This window comes from Schistocerca nitens, chromosome 1 (assembly GCF_023898315.1).
Source record: "Schistocerca nitens isolate TAMUIC-IGC-003100 chromosome 1, iqSchNite1.1, whole genome shotgun sequence".
Classification (NCBI taxonomy): domain Eukaryota; kingdom Metazoa; phylum Arthropoda; class Insecta; order Orthoptera; family Acrididae; genus Schistocerca; species Schistocerca nitens.
Window position 1 is genome coordinate 796,798,209 of NC_064614.1, and position 23,458 is coordinate 796,821,666.

Genomic DNA, 23,458 nt, shown 5'->3' on the forward strand with positions numbered 1-23,458 from the left:
TGGAAACTGCCTTAGGAATAAACCTGTCATAATAGGCAATATTGCCAAGGAACACCAAGAGAGTCATCAAAGATTTGGGAACTGGCACATTTTTGATTGCCTTGACATAGGTCCACATTGGCTGCAACCCCTCTTTGCTGAGAAAATATCCTAGGTAAGTGATGGAATGTTGAAAAAAATGAACATTAGCAAGACGTCACATAAGACCCTTTTCAGATAGAGCCACAAAGACTTGACACAAATTGTGTACATGTTCCACATTTTTGCAATGGATAACTAGAACATCCTCAAGATAGTCAACACATGGGGGAATATTTTCTATCAACTGTTCAAAAATGATATTTCCTTAGCCCAGTGGTCAGCATGTGTGGTTGCTGTGGGTGGGATTTGGACTTGATTCCTGGCACTGCAAGCGATTTTACCTTGGTGGGAGAACTGGTATGGGTTGCACTTAGCCTCATGATGTCAATTGTGAAGTTACTGGGTGGAGATTAGCGGCTCCAGGATCGAGAAAGCTGAAAATGAGCAGAGTAGGTGCCCCACGTCCCTCTGAATGACACCACTGGGAGTGGATGACATGGAAGTTGGTTGGGTCCAGTAGACCCCTCTGGATCAGAACGTGGGGCTTTGCTTTGCTTGTTCTAAAAACCTTTGGAAAATAGCAGATGCACTCACGACTCTGAACTGCAATTTATTATTCTGGTAAAGATCAAAAGGAGTATTTAATACCAAGATTTTCTTTGGCTTCTCTGCCAACAGAAGCTGAAAAGAAGCCTCTGCAAAATCAATTTTTGAAAAGAAATTCCTTATTTCATTATAAATGCTGAATAGTATTAAAAGAGCACTGGCCACTAACTTCCATTTGGGCATAGACCATTAGTTTAAACTCACCACACACGGGTGTGGATACCATCAGGCTTAGTTACCATCCTTAAAAGGGACGGCTATTGACTATAGGAAGTAGATAAAAGCACTTTCTGTTGTTCCAGCTTGTCTAATTACAGTTTCGACACTGAGTACAAAAACCAGAAGCTGAATAGGTATCAAATCTCAAAATATTATCGATAGACAGGTCAGCAACCACAAGAAGATGCACTGTCTTATTCACTTATTTATACTTCAGAGGGAGCTTTATGTATCTTAACAACAGAATTTAATGATGTATATAAAGCCACAATTTGGAATGCAGAGTGCCAAAACTAAAATATGTCCAATGATTGATCATAGAGACAGACACTTCTATATAAAATAAGAATGCAATTGTTACTTTCCCGATTTTTGTGTATAGTAGTATTTTTCATGGGATCACTGCATGATCGCTTTGTGTAATGTTATAGATACGGCTTATAGATATGCAGCTGGGTATCTTTCGGACTCTAACATGCTTCTATTGTAAGTGTCGACATTGTGTCATAATGAGGGCACTGTGTATGGGTATGTAAAGTGAAACAGTCATGACAACAAGGTAATAACAGAAAATATTGTGTATGATGTCTCTGAAGGTGGAATAGAATAAGACTAGCAGGCCACTGGACAACACATATTGATCGTATCAACATAGGGAGGATAGTCCCACTGATTTTTGCGAGTCTTTGCCTGGGCTCTCATTCACATGTCATTGGAAAACGTTTCCTGGGTGACTGCAGAAATTTCAGTAGTATGAGTTGTACACAACACTCTGCTAATGATGTATGTGACTGACATAAGGCCTGTGTGGGTGCATTTCTATCATGGGCAAGAAGATTTACAACATCATTAATTACATCTACATCTAAATCTATACTTTGCAAACCACCATGAAGATGACAGAGGGTACATCCCATTGTACCAATTATAAGGTTCTTCCCATTTCATTCACACATGGAGTGTGAAAAGAATGATTGAATGCCTCTGTGCATGCTGCAATTATTCTAATAATAATCACATGATCCCTATGTGAGTTATATAGAGGGGGCTCTAGTATATTCCCAGAGTCATCATTTAAAGCCGGTTCTCAAAACTTTGTTAGTAGACTTTCTCAGGATAAATTATATCTATCATCATGAGTCCACCAGTTCACTTTCTTCAGTATCTCCATGACACTTTGTCATGAATCAAACAAACCTGTGACCAATTGTGCTGCCGTTCTGTGTATACGTTCAGTATTCCCTGTTAGTCCTATTTGGTATAGGTCCCATACGCTTGAGCAATATTCTATAAATGGTTGCACGAGTGATTTGTAAACAATCTCCTTTGTAGACTGATTGCACTTCCCAAGTATTCTACCAGTAAATCAAAGTCTACCACCTGGTTTACCCACAACTGAAACTGTGATCATTCCATTTCATATCCTTGCAAAAGGCTACATCCAGGTATTTGTATGAGTTGGTCGATTCCAGCAGTGACTTATTGATATTATAGTCATACTACACGACGTTTTTCCATTGTGTGAAGTGCACAGTTTTATGTTTTTGAATATTTAAAGCAAGTTGCCAATCCTTGCATCACTTTCAAATCTTATCAAGAACTAACTGAATACTTATGCGACTTCTTTCAGTTAGTACTTCATCACAGATAACTGCATCATCTGCAAAAAGTTTGAGGTTACTATTAATATTGTCTGCAATGTCATTAACATACAGCATGAACAGCAGGGGTTGCAATACACTTTCTTGGGGCATACTCAAAGTTACTTCTACAACTGATGAGGACTCTCCACCCAAGATAACATGCTGTGTCCTCCTTATCAAAAAGTCCTCAATACAGTCACAAATTGACTTGAGACCTCATATGACTGTACTTTTGATAATAAGCGTAGGTGTGGTTCTCAGTCAAATGCTTTTCGGAAATCAAGAAATTCTGCACTTACCTGACTGCCTTGATCCAAAGATTTCAGTATGTCATGTGAGAAAAGGGCAAGTTGGGTTTCACATTATTGATGTTTCCAGAATCCATGCTGGTTGGTATCATTATGTTTGAGCCCAGATTATGTTCTAAGATTCTAAAATAAATTAAACTTTCTGTGTATAGTCAGCCACAGACACATGTAAATTTACACTTTGTACGCAATCCTTGAAGATCTGTGATCCAGGAAGCATAGCTTTCTGAGTCTGATTTACAATGTTGCAGAAATTTCAATTGAGCTGCTACCATATACATTTAAATAGAAAAATGCTCTGTAAACAAATTGTAAATCTCTGAAAGAGGTACTCTGAGGCTTCTGACAGAGGGGCCAATTTCTGCCTGAGATAATACACCCGGAGGCAGATGGATAGCAAAGAAGCTCACTGCCATTGTGGGCAGTGAATATCACTTGCCTATGCTTGCTTACTTCTTCTGGTAAAAGTTCAAGTACTTTTGTATCTCATTAAATGGGCAGAAAAACAGAAAAGCTGACAGGGCCTTTGGGTGGTGAGGAGCTGAGCTGGTCACATGTTGCACCAACACTTAATGTCAATTAAGCTGCTATTGTCACAATTCCAAAACTTGTGCATCTGTGCTATTGAACTGGAATACTTTATTGAATCAACAACTAAATGATGCTTAGTTCATAAGAGTTACTGATCTTCTGAATTTCCCGGGATTGCAAATGAAACCATCATCAGTAGCACAACTTAGATTAAAGTGGTGAAATCCACTAGTAGGTGAGACTGAAATTAGTCACTTATCTGAATGTTATCATAGTCCACCAACGTAGAAGTTAGTAGCAATAGGTGGACCACACTGTATTCAGACTCCAAGCAGGCGTAGTCATAATGTGAAAAGTCCGAAGAATAACGGGTGTCATACGGAGTCATCATCCGCACTAATATTGACCTTAGAGAGGGAAACATCAGCTAGTGAACAGAAGTGAGACTGGACCTGTGGACACACGGCCTTAAATCATGCAGTGCATGGGCCCATGCAAACTGCTGGCTGGAGATGGTATGTCGCAGTGACCTAGCTGGATGTAAGTGTAGTGCGAGATATCAATAGATGGCACCATCCATTGATATGCCTCATGGAATTACAAGATTAATGACCACCTTACAGTCAATGCTCATCTTCCCAGTATATTTGTCTCCATTAGATAGCTTTCAAAATGGCTTATCAGCTGGACCATTGCACATCATACAGCAACAGGGCTGTCTTTCATTACTGATATGGTTTCTAAGAATTGTTGGGCCATGTCATCAGGAAGATTCAGGCATTCCCAAGTATTCAGGGCACCTGAGGAGATAGTTCTCTGGGGGAAAGGGCAGTGTAGATCAAAATGGGCTGTGCTGCATTATTTCATAAACAGATCACCTAAGAAAGCGTAGCAGTTTTTTAGGTCTAATGGGTGAAGCAAGCTGAGCTGTTACAAGAGAGCAGAAGAAAACTGTGATAAGAATTTTTGAATTCCATACATCATTTCACAAAATGAATGGCAGTTTAGTCATTTACAAATTTTAATGGAAAGGGAGGTTTTCATTCTCCAGCAGCTATTTATCTGAATGGTGTTTTATCAACCAAGCCAGCATAAGGAGGCCAACTCCACGGATATGGAAAAGGTAAATGTAGGAGGATATAAGCTTTCTACATACAGTAGACACTATGGAGAGAGGGGGGAGGGGGGGGGGGGGGTTGCCATATATGTTAAAATCTGTCATAGTGTGAAAAATTTAGAAACTAATTTTTTTTTTGTAGAGCAACATATAAAAGCATGTGCAATTGAGCTTAAACTAAATAATGACATTTTTATAATTGTTGCCATGTATAGGCCCCCATTGGGAAATTTTAGCTATTTTTGAAAAACTTGAATTCTTTGTGTGCTATCTGTCAAACAGGGGATTTCAGTATATATTTTCTGAAAGAGTCCGGTGGAAAGCTTGACCTTGAAGTATCGCTTGGGTCTTCCAGTTTTGATTTTCCTATTTGGGTGGTACAGGCAAGCAGCACACTGATAGATAATGTTTTTATAGACAAGATAAATTTAATCAAATAAAAACTTTTCCTGTTGATAATGGTCTGTCTGATCATGATGCACAGCTAGTTGCGACATATAACATAGCTTCTTAAAGTAATGCAAGACATTCCTCCAAAATAGTGCGTTCAATTAACGATGTCACAAATTGAGAATTTTAAGGAAAACTTAAAGCAATTAGACTAGGATAAGGTGTACAGGGATCCTGATGTTAATTGAAAATTTAACTTGTGTCATGATACCTTTATGAGCATATTTGAAAACAGTTTCCCTAAGAAAACAGTGAAATATAATTGTAAGAAACCATCAAAAATGGCATGGCTTGCTAAAGGGATAAAAATATCTTGTAAAAATAAAAGGGAAATATATCTTATAGCTAGAAGGAGTAATGATACAGAAACAGTGAAACATTACAAAAACTACTGCAATGTATTAAGAAAAGTTATTAAAAAGTCCAGAAATATGTGCATTAAGCCCGAGATTAGCATATCTGATAATAAAATTAAATAATTTGGAATATTGTTAAAAGGGAAACAGGGCAACTGAGAGCACAGGTATACTGTATTACTATCAAGCTCAATGAAAAGTTTGTTAACAAAAAGTCAAAACTAGAAAACATTTTTAATAATCATTTTTTAAGGGTTGTAGAGAAAATAGGATCCTGCTATTCACTAGAAAATGCAAGGCGGTATGTGGAAGAGGCAATACCAACACAATTTGATAAAATTGAAATTCAACCCACCTCTCCTACTGAAATTAGAAAAATAATAAGTTCACTCAAAATTAAATGCTTACATGGAATTGATGGCATTTTCAACAGAGTACTAAAAGCATGTTTCCAACAGATAAGTAGGATTCTCAGCCACTTACGTAAGAGCTCACTGAAACAGGACATTTTTGCAGATAGACTGAAATGTGGTATTGTTAAACCATTGCATAAAAAAGGGGATAGGTCTGATGCTGACAACTACTGCCCAATCTTACTTCTGCCAGTTTTATCCAAAGTTCTTGAAAAAGTAATGTATTCGAGAGTAGCATTACATATTTGTCAAAATGATGTACTAACAAAATGTCTGGTTTTCAGAAAGGCTTTTTAACAGAAATTCTTTTACTGATCAGATATTAAATGTTTTAAATAACCGAACAACATCCATTGCAATATTATGTGTTCTCTCACAAGCCATGGGACAGTGCACAAATAGTTTAATTCATATTTAACAGGAAGAATGCAGAAGGCTGAAATTAACAGTACAGTTAGTCTGCAACAATCCTCTAACTAAGGAGGGATCAAGAATGGTGTCCCACAGGGTTCTAATATATATTAACGATTTGCCATTCTATATTCTTGAAGATGTAAAGATAGTTCTTTTTGCTGATGAAATAAATAAAGTAATCACACCCAATAAAAAAGTATCAGCTGAGGAAATTGTAAATAATGTCTTTCAGAAAATTATTAAGTGGTTCTCTACAAATGGACTCTCACTAAATTTTGAGAAAACACCGTATATACAATTCTGTACAGTAAATGGCATAGCACTGTTGATAAATGTAGACTTTGAACAGAAGCCTGTTGCTAAGGCAGAATATTCAAAATTTCTGGGTGTGTCCATTGAGGAGAAATAGAATTGGAAGGACTACATTGATGATCTGCTGAAACGGTTAGGTTCAACTACTTGTGCTGTTGTGGTTATTGCAAATTTTGGTGATAAGCATATCAGTAAATTAGCCTACTATGCCTATTTTCATTCACTGCTTTCATATAACATCATATTTTGGAGTAAGTCATCATTGAGAGAAATATATTCATTGAACAAAATTGTGTAATCAGAATAATAGCTGGAGCCCACCCAAGATCACCTTGACATTTATTTAAGGAACTCGGGGAATTCACAGTACCTTTGCAACACATATATTCATTTATGAAATTTGTCAGTAATAATCCATCCCAGTCCAGAAACAATAGCGAAATGCATAGCTACAACGCTAGAAGAAAGGATGATCTTCATTATTCTAGGTTAAATCTGACTTTGGCACAGAAGGGGGTGAGTTATGCTGCCACAAAAATCATTGGTCATTTACCAAATAGCATTAAAAGTCAGACAGATAATCAACCTGTTATAACTTAAAGTTGAACAAATATATTTCAAGGAAGACACAATACATGAAAGTCACAGATCAAGTAAACAGAGTAAGATGTGTGTACACTTTTAACAGTCAAATCATAACTGAGTCCAAGTCTAGCGGCCGCTGGCTGGCTGGTCGCTTAGGTGGCGCTGCTGCTGCATGGCTGGCAGACAGTGCCGCATGTAGAGGACACGCGTAACTGTGCGGCGGCACTTTGAAAGATCGGCTAGTCACAACACTTTTCCCCCCTTTGAATGTTTTGCACAGGTCTTGATGGAGGTGGCCTGTAGATTGCTAACATCCATAGGTGTTGTCAGACTGGCCGTAAAGTCTCGAGGAGGAGGCTTCCCGTATGGACGGAAGTGTCCCCGATGATAACGGGTCGAGATGACAGGAGACGTGGGAGTCGAATCTGCTGGGGCCCCGTGCACCAATCTGCCCGTTGCGGTAAGTTCGGTTGTTATAACAGGAGACATGGGTGATGTGTCCACGTCCGTAGGAGAAGGAGGCAAGTAGAGTTGCTCCGACAGGTGATGGTCATCTGGTTCCTGCATGGGCACGTCTCCCGGTGGCATCAGTTCTTGTGCTGGGACCGGTATGATGGTGAGAGGACTGCGTTGTGAGTAATGAGAGATTCCAGTATCCTGAGCGTCAGGTAGAGCCGAAGGTGGTGTAGTGGCATCCGGAACAGGCGTTGCCGGCACACGAGGCCGAAGCTGGTAAGAATGACGCACTGCAACACCCGTGTCCGTCTGGATTTCATACAGGCGTTGGCCACAGTGTCGTAAGATGTGGCCAGGACTCCATTTTGGCTGCCTGCCATTTCCCCGTATCCATACGAGGTCGTCGACAGTGAACCAGCGAAGCGAAGGCACCCGCGGCCGTGAGGTGGAAGGCCGCAGAAGATGAAGTAGCGTGCAGGGCTGTCGGCCGTGTAAGAGCTCAGTCGGGCTGTGGTTGCCCATGGGGGTGAAACAGTAAGAAGCCGGAAATTGGAGAAGCGCATCATCAGCAGAAGAAGTCAGGAGTTTCCTCATCTGAGCCTTAAATGTGCGGACCAGTCGTTCAGCCTCACTGTTTGACTGTGGATGGAACGGAGGGGCCGTGACATGCACGACGCCGTGACAGGCACAAAAATCCGCAAAATCGGAAGAGGCAAATTGCGGACCATTATCAGTAACAAAGTAGAGGGAAGCCCTTCCAAAGAGAAAATGCGAGCAAGAGCATTGGTGGTTGCTGCGGTGGTAGGCGATGTGCAACGGACAATGAAAGGAAAGTTAGAGTAGGCGTCAATAATGAGAAGCCAATAAGTATCTAAAAAAGTTCCCGCGAAGTCAGCATGAATACGCTCCCAGGGCTTCTCAGGCAAAGGCCATGGTGACAAAGATGACTTCAGGGCGGCGGCCTGTGACGCACAAGGGCCGCAGGCAGCGATCATGTGTGCGATTTCAGAGTCAATGCCGGGCCAGTACACATGACGGCGTGCCAGAGATTTTGTGCGAGAGACACCCCAGTGCCCTTGGTGAAGGGGGCGCAAGACCGAAGGACGCAAAGACGCAGGTACCACAACACGCGGCGAAGCATTTTCGATGGAAAGGAGGATAACACCATTCCTAGCCGTGAGGCGGTAACGCAAAGCGTAGTGGTTCCGCAGTGGATCAGAAGTCTTAGCGGACGGACGATCTGGCCAACCCTTCTGAATACAGCGTAAATCCCGGGAGAGGGTAGGGTCAGAACCCGTAGCAGCCGCCAGCCGGTCCCCGGTGATGGGGAACCCGTCCACAACTCGCTGCTCGGCAACATCCAGGTGGAAACACAAAAGTTTGTCCCTATCGAATGCCAGATCAGGACCCATGGGAAGGCGAGACAGTGCATCAGCATTTGCATTTTGAGCCGTCGGCCGGAAATGAATCTCATAATTGAAACGAGACAAGTAAAGAGCCCAACACTGGAGGCGGTGTGCAGCCTTGTCGGGAAGTGATGTGGATGGATGAAACAAGGAAACAAGTGGTTTGTGATCCATAACAAGATGAAATTTGGATCCATGGAGAAAAACACCAAACTTATGAAGAGCATAAATAATGGCCAAAGCTTCTTTTTCAATTTGAGAATACTTTTGTTGGGCATCCGTGAGCGTTTTGGAGACATAAGCAATGGGTTGTTCAGAACCGTTAGAAAAACAGTGCGCAAGCACTGAACCGACCCCATATTGAGAGGCGTCCGTGGCAAGAACAAGATGTTGGCCAGGTCGATAAGTAGCCAGGCACGGGGCCTGTTTCAGCATAGTCTTCAATTCCTGGAAAGCCACATTGCATGACACGGACCAGCTTGTATGCGACAGGCGATGCAATGACTGAGCCACCAAAGCAGCAGACGGTAAAAACTTGTGATAGTATGCTATTTTCCCCAAGAAGGCCTGCAGTTCCTTAACAGATGTAGGGCGAGGAAGGGCATCGATCGCAGCGACAGTTTGCTGAAGCGTACGAATACCATCCCGAGGGAGTTGAAACCCCAAGTACGTGATAGATGCCTGAAAAAATTTTGATTTCTGAAGATTACACTTAAGACCGGCAGTTTGTATGACGTGATAAAGTGTGCAGAGATTTTGAAGATGTTCGTCAGTGGTGGAGCCAGTGACAACAATGTTGTCCTGGTAATTTATACACCAAGGGGCAGTGAGCAATAATTGTTCCAAGAATAGCTGAAAGAGAGCAGGGGCGCTGGCAACCCCGAATGGCAATCGTTGCTATTGATAGAGGCCAAAAGGCGTGTTAAGGACCAGAAACTGCTGGGAAGCAGCGTCAAGAGGAAGTTGATGATAAGCTTCTGACAGGTCAAGTTTAGAAAAATACTGTCCTCCAGCAAGTTTAGTGAACAATTCTTCAGGTCGAGGCATAGGGTAAGTGTCGATAAGGCATTGAGCATTTACAGTGGCTATGAAATCGCCACAGAGACGAATATCACCATTTGGCTTAGCAACGAAAACGACTGGAGAGGACCACTCACTGGAAGTGACAGGAAGCAAGACCCCTGAAGCAGTTAGACGATCCAGCTCCCGTTTGACCTGGCTACGAAGGGCCACAGGAATGGGCCAAGCCCGAAAAAACTTAGGCCGAGCAGTGGGTCTGAGCGTGATATGAGCTTCAAAGTCGTTTGCACGGCCTAACCCAGGAGAAAAAAGGGACAAAAATGTCATCGACAAGGAATCCAATTAAGCATAAGGAATAGCATCAGAGACAATATGGACAGAGTCATCTATGGAGAACCCAAAACCGCGAAAGGCATCGAAACCAAAAAGATTCTCCGCATTACTATGGTCGACCACAAATATGGGAACAGTGCGAACGACAGATTTGTAAGATACCTCAGCATCAAATTGTCCCAAGAGGGAAATCTTCTGTTTATTGTAAGTCCGTAATTGCCTAGTGACAGGTGACAGGATTGGAGAACCCAACTGAAGCTACATCTGATAATTGATGATTGTGGTATCAGAACCAGTATCCACCTGCATGCGAACATGTCGACCAAGTATTTGGACAGTGAGGAATAACTTCCCTGAAAGGGAAGTAGTACAGTTGACAGACAACACAGAATCAGCGTCATTTTCATGAACATCATGTACACTGTCGGATTTGCAAACGGATGACACATGACCCTTTTTTTGCATTTGTGACACACGGCCCAACGTTGTGGACAATCTTCAGTGAATGCTTCGAAAAACACCGTGGACATGAAGGAAGTTGCCGTGGGTTTTCCTGCAGTTTCTTATAGGTTTGTTTACAGTTAGGCCAAGGCTGCACTTGGGAGCGTACTGCGGCCACGTCAGCTGGCGGGGACACGCCACATGCTTCGTCAACATCGCACAGAGGTTGTATTTCCCCGACATCGCCCCATGCCTCTATTTGCGCTCCAGCGGCGCGAGAAATTTCAAAAGACTGAGCGATGGATAGGACTTCATCTAGAGTCAGATTTGCCAACTTAAGGGCACGTCGCCTAACTTCTTTGTCGGGCGCCGATCGGATAATAACATCCCGTACCACGGAATCGGCGTAGGATTCTTTGTGAACTTCAGTAACAAACTGACACTTTCTACTGAGGCCGTGAAGTTCACCAGCCCAAGCGCGATAGGATTGGTTTGGTTGTTTTTGACAACGATAAAAGGCAACATGAGAGGCTACCACATGCGTTTGCTTTTGAAAATAGACGGACAGCAGTGAGCACATTTCAGCAAAGGACAAAGACGCAGGATCTTTCAAAGGAGCCAATTGCGACAACAACCGATACATTTGAGGTGAAATCCATGAAAGGAACAGAGACTTACATGTTTGTTCGCCCACAACGTGAAATGGCAAGAAGTGCTGTCGAAGACGTTTTTCGTAATCAGACCAGTCTTCCGCTGTCTCGTTGTACGACGAGAGACCCCCCGCATTTGATGCCATGGCAAAATCACGAATTGAATTTGTGAGAAGCGTTTGCTGTTCTATGAGACCTTGCAATAGTTGCTCTAAAGTAGCCATGGAAACATGTGGGTCAATGATGGAAAAGGAAAATCACTACCTCGTCGCCAGTTGTTATAACTTCAAGTTGGACAAATATCTTTCAAGGAAGACGCAATACATGAAAGTCACAGATCAAGTAAACAGAGTAAGACGTGTGTACACTTTAACAGTCAAATCATAACTGAGTTCAAGTCTAGCGGCCGCTGGCTGGCTGGCCGCTTAGGTGGCGCTGCTGCTGCATGGCTGGCAGACAGCGCCGCATGTAGAGGACGCGTAACTGCGCGGCGGCACTTTGAAAGATCGGCTTGTCACAACACAACCAACATTTAAAAACAAATTAAAAGAATTTCTGAATGACAGCTCCTTCTACTTAGTAGATGAATTTAAGATAGAAAGTAGTAAGTATAAAATTAATTAATTCATTAATTAAAAATTTAATTATATTGTGTAAAGAAAACTTATGTTAAAATGAAATGCTCCATATCATTACAAAATGTCATATTCATGACCTATGGAACAAATGTTAATGTAATGTAACTGGGGGTACAGCATTCATGTACTGTCAACTTATATGACCTGTAAGAGCTGGAGCTTTAATATCAGTGAAAAACTGTGGAGAGATGACATCTAAATTTTAAATGTAATAATGCTGAAAGTATAGCAATTCCTTTTTCATGTGGGAATTGAAGAATGTTCTATCAGAGTTTAATAATACCTCAACAGTGTGGGGCAGTGTGTAGTATCGTTTGTTGCAAAATTTAAGTACAGCAGGGGAGAAAACCATCTTCGTACTTTTCAGTAAATTTTAATGATATGGAATGTACTCACACTTTTAATGGGAGGCCATTGTAATGTTCATATTAAAGGCTAACAGAGACCTTACTTCTTAAATGGTAAGGAGTCCACAAAGTCACATCTTGATTAAATGGCACTGCCACTGTGGACTCTTGAACTCAGAAAGCTCATCAGTTGCTTCCAGTGTGGTTTCAAGAGGAATCAGTATACGGAGATCATCAGCTGCTTCCAGTGTGGATTCAAGAGTTACCATGACAAGTATGTACTTAGAAACCAGATCATACTGGGGAGGTCTTATATAGTAGCCTTCCCTAAGCAAGCATTACTTGATTGGAGTTTTCTTTAATCCAGGAAAAGCTGAGTACAGAACTTGAAGGCACAACAATCTATATCCATTGCAGGACTGGAAATTACATGAACACCTGTGCCTCTCTCAGAACAGTCCTTCTTGACTCCACACTACTTTTGGTAGCGAGTAGGTGTAATGTCTTCAGAATGGTTTGCTTTGGAGAAGAATATTACTCAAGACAGTGTTTTAGGTGTAACTTTATCACATGAATCAATAGTGTGTCTTCCCTGGTAAAAAATCAGATCTAAAATCTTAAAACAAAAACAAGTAAGAAGATTGAGAACTGAGGCTGGCTTTCCACAGATCATATAGTTACCCAGTGACAGTGCTTGTTCTATTTAAGGCAAGCAGTTGTTGATCATTAGACAATGAATGCATGAGAAATGAAAAATTATTTACTGCACAAAGTACTGATAGTAGCTCACTCATTTTTACTGTTTCATCATTTTATATTAACATGTGTGTTCTCACCTTTGTGTACACTGTACCATATTATTATTATTATTATCTTTCCTTTCTCAGACGTTATGTCTGGTTAAAAATGGAAAGTGACGCGGACCTTGATCAAGTGTGACTTCCTTTTAACTGTGCGGTATATGTTACATTGCATTTAAGAACTTTCGCGTAATTGAACATGTATCAATAATTACAGATTTCTGTAGTAGTATATATATGTTTGGATGTAGCTGTATTGCATTGATGTACTGGTGGATATTGTGTGGTATGACTCCTGTAGTTGATAGTATAATTGGTACATTGTCAACTTTATCCTGATGCCACATGTCCTTGACTTCCTCAGCCAGTTGAATGTATTTTTCAATTTTTTCTCCTGTTTTCTTCTGTATATTTGTTGTGTTGGGTATGGATATTTCGATTAGTTGTGTTTATTATTATTATTATTATTATTATTACTGTTGTTGTTTCTGCAAATTCTGTTTGTTTAATTTTGCTGATACTTTTTTTTCTTTTTGTCTGTAGTATATATGACCTCTGCTTCAACCCAGATGGATCACAATTGGTTGTTGCTGCTGGCCAGAGAGTTCTTGTGTATGATACTAGTGATGGTTCTCTGATACAGCCTCTGAAAGGTATTTTCTGTATAATTTTATATTATGGACACACACACACACACACACACACACACACACACACACACACACACACAGTAGTAGTTGATTACCTCTAACCAGTCAGTGATGTAATGATATATTTATCTTTTTATAAAATATATTTAACTAATGTGCTGAATCAAACCTTGTTACCCAAATTTTGTGAGAGGACAATGCTCTCATTACCATAAGTGGTTGCACAGATTAGATACATGACAGTATACAAATTATTAGGATTTCAGAACTGTGCATGATTTCTAACTTTGAGAATTTAAGATAGTGTGAGGCCCTCATGTGCTTCAATCTGAGGCTCTAAGCATTGTGATGTGTAATGAAAGACAACTTAGATCCATCCTGCAGATTTTTCCTTTACACAGTTTGTATGGTAGACCACAAAGCATCAGTGGTTGCCAGAGGGAGTACCATGACAAACAAGTTCTTAACTGATCAACTTTTTGTTGCTGTGGTCCACAGTCACGTAATATTTTTTAAAAGACATCACAGTCACTTTTGACTTTAAAATCTATTTATTCATGAAATGCACTTCTACAGCTTTGACCATGTGGCCAGTATTTTTATTTATTTTATTTATTTATTTATTTATTGTTCCATGGGACCAAATTAAGGAGAAGTCTCCATGGTCATGGAACGAGTCAGTACATGAAATTATAACATAACAGTAGAAACAGATAAAATGAAATATAAGAAACATATTCAGGTGACAAGTCATAAGTTTAAATAAAGAAAATCAACAATGTAACACTGGAATTTGCTTAATTTTTCATCTCTTCCAGGAGCTCCTCGACAGAATAGAAGAAGTGAGCCATGAGGAAACTCTTCAGTTTCAACTTAAAAGTGTTTGGGCTACTGCTAAGATTTTTGAGTTCTTGCGGTAGCTTATTGAAAATGGATGCAGCAGAATACTGCACTCCTTTCTACACAAGAGTCAAGGAAGTGCATTCCACATGCAGATTTGATTTCTGCCTAATATTAACTGAGTGAAAGCTGCTAACTCTTGGGAATAAGCTAATATTGCTACCAACAAATGACATTAAAGAAAATATATACTGTGAGAGCAATGTCAGAATTCCCAGACTATTGAATAGGGTTATTATCATCTTTTGCATAAATAATATTAAACCCCTACACATGTTAAGCTGTGTTAATGGAGACTCAAGTGTCCACAGTGTACTTCCATGAATATGTAGAAATAAGGGCAACAACTGATCACTGAGAATGCTGAAATAAACATCATGGTAAACGTTCATAGTATTCTGAATAAATTGATCCCATTCGTAGTATAAGAACACCTCCAAAAATCACAGAAATGGATTCGACCTGAAAGTCACTTTCCTCGGCTCCAGTCAGCTACATCCATTTCCTGTGTTTTTTTACTCCATTGAAGATGTGCAGCTTTATTTACCACTGTGAGCATTGGTCTTTTGTGAGGTAGCCAACTTCAAATACTCATTGCACAATGTTACCTTGCCATGTTCACTTGGAAACTGGTTGAGATGCGTCTGCACTCACTAATAGCAGCAAATTCATGTCGAGTTTGAAACTGATTGTCACTGACAGTTGTCTCTGATCCCTGTTTAAGATTTTTTGTGACAGTTGTTTTGTAATAATGTTGGACAGTCTGCGTTGATACACCAACTAATCAGGTAACTCCATTCATGGTGTGGTCATGAGCACGACACACATTATATCTTCTGTGTGCCATTCTGTCACGTCTCCAGGTAAACCCACGTTACTGCCCTGGTTCCAACCATCTGACTTGCACATACACACTACTTTCCTCTTGTTACTTATGACAACAATGGATGGTCACATGACCACCTGGTACCAGATGTATGTGATCTATAGAACACCAAAATGACTAATGTGCTCTTTTAAGGGAGTGACTAATAGTTTGCCCATCAAGCTTACATGTGTATCTTTGTGCAGAACCATCTTGTATCCACTGGTTCCATCTTGTGTCTTTACAGTGTGCCTAACACAAACCATAGTGCTTCACTATGCAAACCTGTTCCCTGGAGAATGCCCAATTGTATCTTTACAGTGTGCCTAACACAAACCATAGTGCTTCACTATGCAAACCTGTTCCCTGGAGAATGCCCAATTCAAACTTACTTTACATAGTGATAATGCACCTTTTGATGTCGATGAGTCATACTGGCCTTTCTTTGCTCTTTTCCAGTTTATTTGTTAGTATTCATTGAGTGAACTTGGTGTAATGATGTCCTTTCAACAGTCTCTTTCCAGTTGTAATCACTTATTGCTTGTCCACTGCTCTAATTGTGTTTGTCCCATAGGTATAGCCCTTTAGAGGTCAGTACTGTCAGAAAACACATGCCTTTCCAATACAGGCCAAAACATAAGAGAAGGGTCTTTCTAAACTGTTTACATCTTGTGCTGCCACAGCTACATTCTTGTATACAGTGAAAGGTGACCTATGCTCAAGTGATCAATTTGTGGCCTCATTTCATCTACTAGATGAAGACCAGACCTTTGTAGTATACATGACTTGTACAGCACAGGTGACGCAGTGGATAGCACATGGATCGCATTAGGAAGGACAATGGTTCAAACCTGCATCTGGCCATCCTAATTTAGGTTGTCCGTGATTTCCCTAAATTCCTTCAGGCAAAGTCCAGGGTGGTTCCTTTGAAAGAGCACAGCTGCTTTTCTTCCTCATTCTTCCGTAATCTGGGCTTTCACTCCACCTGTAACAACCTCGTTGTCGACAGGATGTTAAACACTAATCTCTCCTCCTTCTCCTCCCCCCCTCCCCCCCCCTCCTCCTCCTCCTCTTCGGATGTTGCCAGATTTATGGTGACAGTGTTTATATAGAATATTGATTAATTACATGGCCAGTAGGCAATGAAAATGGAAATTACCCAGTGAATGTTAACAATAATACTACCTGAAGCTAGAACCCAGCATCTCACAATAAAAATAAATATGTAATTTCTACAAGGCCCATCTGAAGATGAGACTGAAAATAGTGAAATCTAGTTTAGAAAAATAAACATGTATTTCATAAGTAACTGGTTGCAGTCATCTGTATTTATATTTTATTTAATATCATTTTAGATAGTGGTAATTTATCGTTGCTTTTTTCAGGTCACAAAGAAAATGTTTACTGTGTTTGCTATGCTAAAGATGGGAAACGTTTTGCATCAGGGAGTGCTGATAAAACTGTTATAATCTGGACATCAAAACTTGAAGGGGTATTGAAATATACGTAAGTTACCTGCTAGTTCTTGTACAATATTAGCAGCCTTAATTAATATCATACTGATTAATTCTTCAATTTTGTTTTGATTAATATTGTCATAAATTTAGTGTCATATATTTATTTACTTTTATTTATTTTTGTGGTAGGTATTTCTGAATCTATGTTTACTGAATAATCAAATAGCAAATGCTCATAGAACAAATCAGTGCATGATATTGCAATGAGTATGTTATATTCACATAACAACAGTATTATAAGTGAGTATACTGCTTTTAGCTTTGCTGCTCTATTAGACTGTGTATGTCTTAACAACATTTGCCTGAGACATATGCTTGCTTAAACACAGACATTACAGAAACACAGCAAGGACTGTCTTCTTCTGGAAAGATTGCATGAACTGTGGATTGTCATCTTGAAGACTATTCTCCGTTGCCAGATAACGGCAGCTGCTGGCATGAAGATGGGGGGTGTCTTCAAGCGTCAGTTCGGTTAGCAGCAGTTTGTCGAATTTTTCTGTCTTCAGCCATCCTCTTGAGAGCAATGTAGTTTGTACAGCTGGTATCCTCCATGACCTTGTTGGTGTATTCCAGTATCAGTCTTCCTCTTGTGTTCTTCCCCTTGACTCTCCCTTCAGTGATAATTTTAATGAACCATCATGTCTCAGCAGATGGCTGGTCCATGTGTCCATTCTGTGTTGGATAAGCTTGCAAAGACTTGACTTCTCTTCCTCCACTCTGTGGAGCACCTCTTCGTTTGACACCTTGTCTACTCAGGAAATCTTTGGCATTCTGTGGTAGCGCCACTTCTCCAAGGCTATTATTTTGTGTTTTCTTGCATCTCCAAATGTCCATGTTTCATTTTTAAACAGCAGCACATTCCAAATAAACTTATTAATGAGGACTATCCTGAGATGTTTGTATGTGCAGCTAAATGTGAATAGGTTTCTTCTGTTAGTACAAGCAGCTTTGGGTGGTTGATTCAGTTTGCAATGTTCTTCTTTGAACTTCCATCTAATGTAATTTTACTCCCTAGTAGGCAATGGATTCGACAGTTTCTACTCACTCATTGTTAAGTGAATATTAAGCAGAATTTTATTATCTACTCATAACTACAATTTTTGTTTTAGCTTTATTAATTTTCGTGTTATAGTAACAGCTAGGGGTGATTCACTCTGGTAATCTCTACGGCAAGATTAAAAAATTAAATGGCAGCAAAATAGTAGTAACAATAACAAAAGGAATACAATGTAAGTTTGATTTTGAGACTTATTACACAATGTGAATTTCTGGTATTTGGTTTCAGTCATAATGATGCTATTCAGTGCCTAGCATACAATCCAGTCTCTCATCATCTTGCAAGCTGTGCCATAAGTGACTTTGCATTTTGGTCAGCAGAACAAAAAGCAGTACAGAAGTATAAATCAGGCTACCGCATAAATGCTTGTGGCTGGACTAATGATGGACAGTACCTCGCTCTTGGTCTTAATAATGGTTGTGTTTCAATTCGAAATAAGGTGAGCTACAGCTGTGAATTTTGTATTTGTTCTCCCATTCCCTAACTCACCCTGGCCCTTCTTCCCACTCCCCTTCCTCTTCCTTCAAATTTCTAAACGTTTTATGAACTCCACCCTCCCCCCTCCCCCCCCCCCCTCCGTGCCCTCATTTCTTCTCCCCCTAGTGTCTTTCTTATTCATTCTTCCTCTCTTGTCATTTCCCTGCCATACCCCTTCCTTTAGTCTTCTTCTCCATCCTGTATCATTATCTTAGTCTCATTGTTTTGTGCTCTCTAAAATACCTTTTTTTGCTGAGAGCTGACTGATATGCATGTTGTGCAAGTAAATTATACAGAGTTGACTAAAATTCTTCAAAAACTAAGAAAAATGTTTCATAGCTTTTGTTTTTGGAATAATATGCACACTAAATATGGATTCTTGTATTCTGAAAATACAAGAAATATAAGCTGTTTCATTCATATTGTGATATGTTAAAAATAGTATATTGACCATGACTTAAATATGGACAGCCTTCTGCAAGAATTGCTCTTCCAAGTAGCACCTTAGTAGGCTTCATGGGCAACTCAAAGCCTTATCTACTCACTGGCTTCTCTGGTTGCCTTCCACACTCTAATGAGGCTCTCCCACAGTACTGTGGAACTGGCAAACTCAGGAGAATAGATGCAGCAGAGAGTCTGGCTACCTCACAGCATCAGGTTGAGGGTGAAATTCTTTTGCTTTTGTCAGAATAGACAAAAAGTAAATGTATGTTGCAATTTTGAGTCTGACAGTGAGAAGGATTCAAGCGGATCAAACAGGGAATCACTACCTGTGAAATGCATGTGTTCATGTTTGAGTTCCTTTATTTGGCACACAGTTTTAACTTGGTGCAAGTGAGTAATAGTATCATAGACACCTAAAATAAACTTACAAAGACAATAGTGAAAAAAAGAAAAAAATTCAATTCAGTAAGTCGTTGAATTTCCAAAGAGACAACAAGATCGGCCAGTGACTTTTAAGAAACATGACTCCCTCTATTTTTGATAGAAATATTTATAAATAAATAAAATTAGTTGACAAAACAAAGAATAATATTTTCAAACAATGAGAAAGGTTGTCAGCTGAAGAAGGAGATCATCACTGAAGAAAAAGGTCATCATACAAAAAAAGAGGGAAAAAATCCAGTCAAGGGAAAAAAATATTGCCAGACAAAACAAAATGGTCGCCATACAAGAAAAAGATATTTTTAACACAGGAAGAAAGATATTGGTATAAATTATCAGAAGAGCGTTAGGCAACAGTCAATGGAAACTCATAAAAAGGAAGAGGTTACTGAACAAAGAAAAACGACCCATAAACAGACAAATAATGGTAGAGGGAAGAGACACTGCTCACTAAACAGAGTTATGGTGTGGAAGTGAAACAACACTTGAATTGGAATAGGTTACAGGGGTAAATAACACTTACCACATATGAACAAAAGAAGAATTCAGTTCAGAAAATTTCTGAATCATAGAGAGGCAAAAGGACTTACATTCTGGAAACACAACTGCCAGAACCGCCAATAGAAATTCTCAGAATTACATCAAAACAGTCCTAACTTTTGACATATCACATCAAAACCACATCAACTTCAAATCCGAATACAGGGTTGTCAATGCAGTGCAACGCTAAGCACTGAAAGCACATTTATTACTGACACCGACATATAGCCAGAACAGAACTGAACTCCTGTATGGACAGTGCTGCTATTTATACAAATATTGAGTATTCCAGAATATACAGTACAAATATATGAGAACGTTTTAGAAATTACAAATAATTGTCAGTGACTGGGTCTGAACTGGCGACTCACAGCATGCCAGCAGTGAAGCTTGTTGTCATGTCACACTGTATGCAGCATAGCTCACAGCAGTATGGTTCTTCTTGGCAGAGAGGGAGGGGGAAGGCACTGAAATCCTTGTCTAAAATGGCCCCAGTTCTGAGAAACAAAGAGGACTGTGTTCTGTTTTTGTGTTACTGTTGGCAGTGTAGGCAGTTGTACCACCTGAAGGCAAGTACAAACTTTTTCTGTCTTCTGTTTCCCTTCCCTGTTCCATGCTAACCATTGGGTTAAAGACATTTGTAAGAATTAAGGCTGCGTACCGTAAACAGAGGCAAGAGCAAATTAGAGAAATTCCTTATCTTTCATACAATCTTTACATCTCAAATGTGAACCAACAGAAGTAATCTTGCTAGAAGTAATCTAGCTTTGTGTAAAAACTTCCGCTTTAAATCAGCTATTTATCTGCTAGTATGTCTGAACATAACATACTTCATTTCAATGGCTGTTCTCTACCTGAGCCATCTGGATCCTCCCCTCCATCAACAGCTTTTCTGAACAATGCAGATGGGTGTTATCCTTACAACACATTCTCCGCTTTCGTAAGTATCCCAGCCTCAACCTACGGTAACATAATGTCCCCAACAGTTCCCACCCCCTCTGTCCTATCGCCTCCTTCCCATTCTTGCCACCCTCTGTCAACGCACTTACCCATCTGTCTCTGCTCCTCTCATTTTTCGCTGTGTTTTCCCCACCTTCCTGTCCCACAACCTCCTGAACTGCACATTTTGGCATTCTAGTCCTGCACTCTCTACCAGACAGCGGTTCCTTCTTTCCCCACCTATACATTGCTATCTTTTGACCTTCCTCTTTCTCGCTCCCTCCAGATTGCTACTTCCACCTCAGGTGTTAGTTGCATTCAGGCCTGAGCTGCCAGAGTTGGCAGTCATGTGTGCATGACGTGTGCTTGCTTGTGTGAATGAATGGTGTGTGTTCTTATTTTCCAACGAGGCCAAAAGCTTATTTGTAAGTGCCTTTTTATTGTGCCTGTCTGCAACATAGCATGTTATTTTTACGGTCAGTAAACAGTTTGTCTTTTCCTACACTGTTGATATTCCTACCTGGAGTTTCCATTGTTTGAAAAATATGAAACAGATGCTTAGGGAAGTTAAATGGGAGTCTCTGGAAGAAAGGCAACATTGTTCTCATGAAACCCTAAACCCATTGCTTATGCAATAGCTACATGAGATCATATCTTCAAAATTTAACAACTGTAAGAACTTTGTAGACTGACTTAGGATTATAATCCTCAACTTTGTAGAAAATTGTGCCTCTTAAGTGGCAGTATAATGTATGTTTTATGCCTTAATTGCCTTGGCTGTAATACCCTGCAGCATATATTGAGACTATCTAGATGCTGCAAAGAAAACTTGTGTAATCCCGTTCATTGTGTGATGCTGTAACTGGATCAGTTTTATACGAGATGAAGAATTCTCATATCAGACTCAAGGTTGAAGCAAAACAGGTCATGTTCACAACACACTGTGTAAAAAGTTTGGTGAAAGCCCCTGAATCATAGGATCTACTCCACAGAAACCTGTGAGTGACACAGAGTAGATCTCAGTTGACGTCCAGCAAGTGAGACCATTAGTAATCATCACATCTAATTTCATAATACTCTTTCATCTGTTTTTCTGAAATTTAATTGATCTTTTTGTCTTTGATACTTGTTTGTGAATAAAGAACATTGCTGACAACTGTTAACATTTTCAGAATGGCGAAGAGAAAGGGAGGATTGAAAGGCCAGGAGGTGCACAAACTCCAATCTGGGCTCTTGCATGGAATCCAGCAAAGTAAGTTACAGTACTTTTTTGAGTTTTGTCAGCACTGTATAAACAAAGTAATATGTTTCTGGAATATTCTGTCAGTTCTTGAAGGAACATAAACATATTAAAAACATGAACACACACTATTAATTTTCCATAATAATATTTATATCCTTATTAATTTATGTAAATAGTACTAAGCAGTAAAGGAAACAAAAGAAAAATTCGGAGTAGGTATTAAAATCCATGGAGAAGAAATAAAAACTTTGAGGTTCGCCGATGACATTGTAATTCTGTCAGAGACAGCAAAGGACTTGGAAGAGCAGTTGAACGGAATGGACAGTGTCTTGAAAGGAGGGTATAAGATGAACATCAACAAAAGCAAAACGAGGATAATGGAGTGTAGTCGAATTAAGTCGGGTGATGTTGAAGGTATTAGATTAGGAAATGAGACACTTAAAGTAGTAAAGGAGTTTTGCTATTTGGGGAGCAAAATAACTGATGATGGTCGAAGTAGAGAGGATATAAAATGTAGACTGGCAATGGCAAGGAAAGCGTTTCTGAAGAAGAGAAATTTGTTAACATCGAGTATAGATTTAAGTGTCAGGAAGTCTTTTCTGAAAGTATTTGTATGGAGTGTAGCCATGTATGGAAGTGAAACATGGACGATAAATAGTTTGGACAAGAAGAGAATAGAAGCTTTCGAAATGTGGTGCTACAGAAGAATGCTGAAGATTAGATGGGTAGATCACGTAACTAATGAGGAGGTACTGAATAGGATTGGGGAGAAGAGGAGTTTGTGGCACAACTTGACCAGAAGAAGGGATCGGTTGGTAGGACATGTTCTGAGGCATCAAGGGATCACCAATTTAGTATTGGAGGGCAGCGTGGAGGGTAAAAATCGTAGGGGGAGACCAAGAGATGCATACACTAAGCAGATTCAGAAGGATGTAGGTTGCAGTAGGTACTGGGAGATGAAGAAGTTTGCACAGGATAGAGTAGCATGGAGAGCTGCATCAAACCAGTCTCAGGACTGAAGACCACAACAACAACAACATACTAAGTTTCCTGACAAAGGCCTGAAAGCTGAAAACTGGTTCATGACAAACTATTAAAGTAACATTATTGTGGTATATTAATACAGTGTATTCAAGTTTCCAATAAAGTAATATGTCATTCAGCTGATGTGTGCATCAGGAAACTTGAGCTATACGAGGCTCTTGTGTCATAATTGCAGCATTTTTTCATATACTACATGCAACAAAATTTGTGAGGAA

The 23,458-nt window shown here is 40.0% G+C and overlaps 1 protein-coding gene across 4 annotated transcripts in view; it reads left to right on the forward strand.

Moving 5' to 3' along the window:
• Positions 1-23,458, forward strand: part of LOC126262378 (intraflagellar transport protein 122 homolog) — a 241,108-nt gene that overhangs the window by 2,848 nt on the left and 214,802 nt on the right. For all 4 annotated transcript variants that reach the window (XM_049959003.1, XM_049958996.1, XM_049958986.1 and 1 more), the window contains exons 2-5: positions 13,670-13,779; positions 16,927-17,047; positions 18,344-18,554; positions 22,129-22,208. In XM_049959003.1, the coding sequence (XP_049814960.1) occupies positions 13,670-13,779; positions 16,927-17,047; positions 18,344-18,554; positions 22,129-22,208 (522 nt within the window). The remainder of the gene's footprint in view (positions 1-13,669; positions 13,780-16,926; positions 17,048-18,343; positions 18,555-22,128; positions 22,209-23,458) is intronic.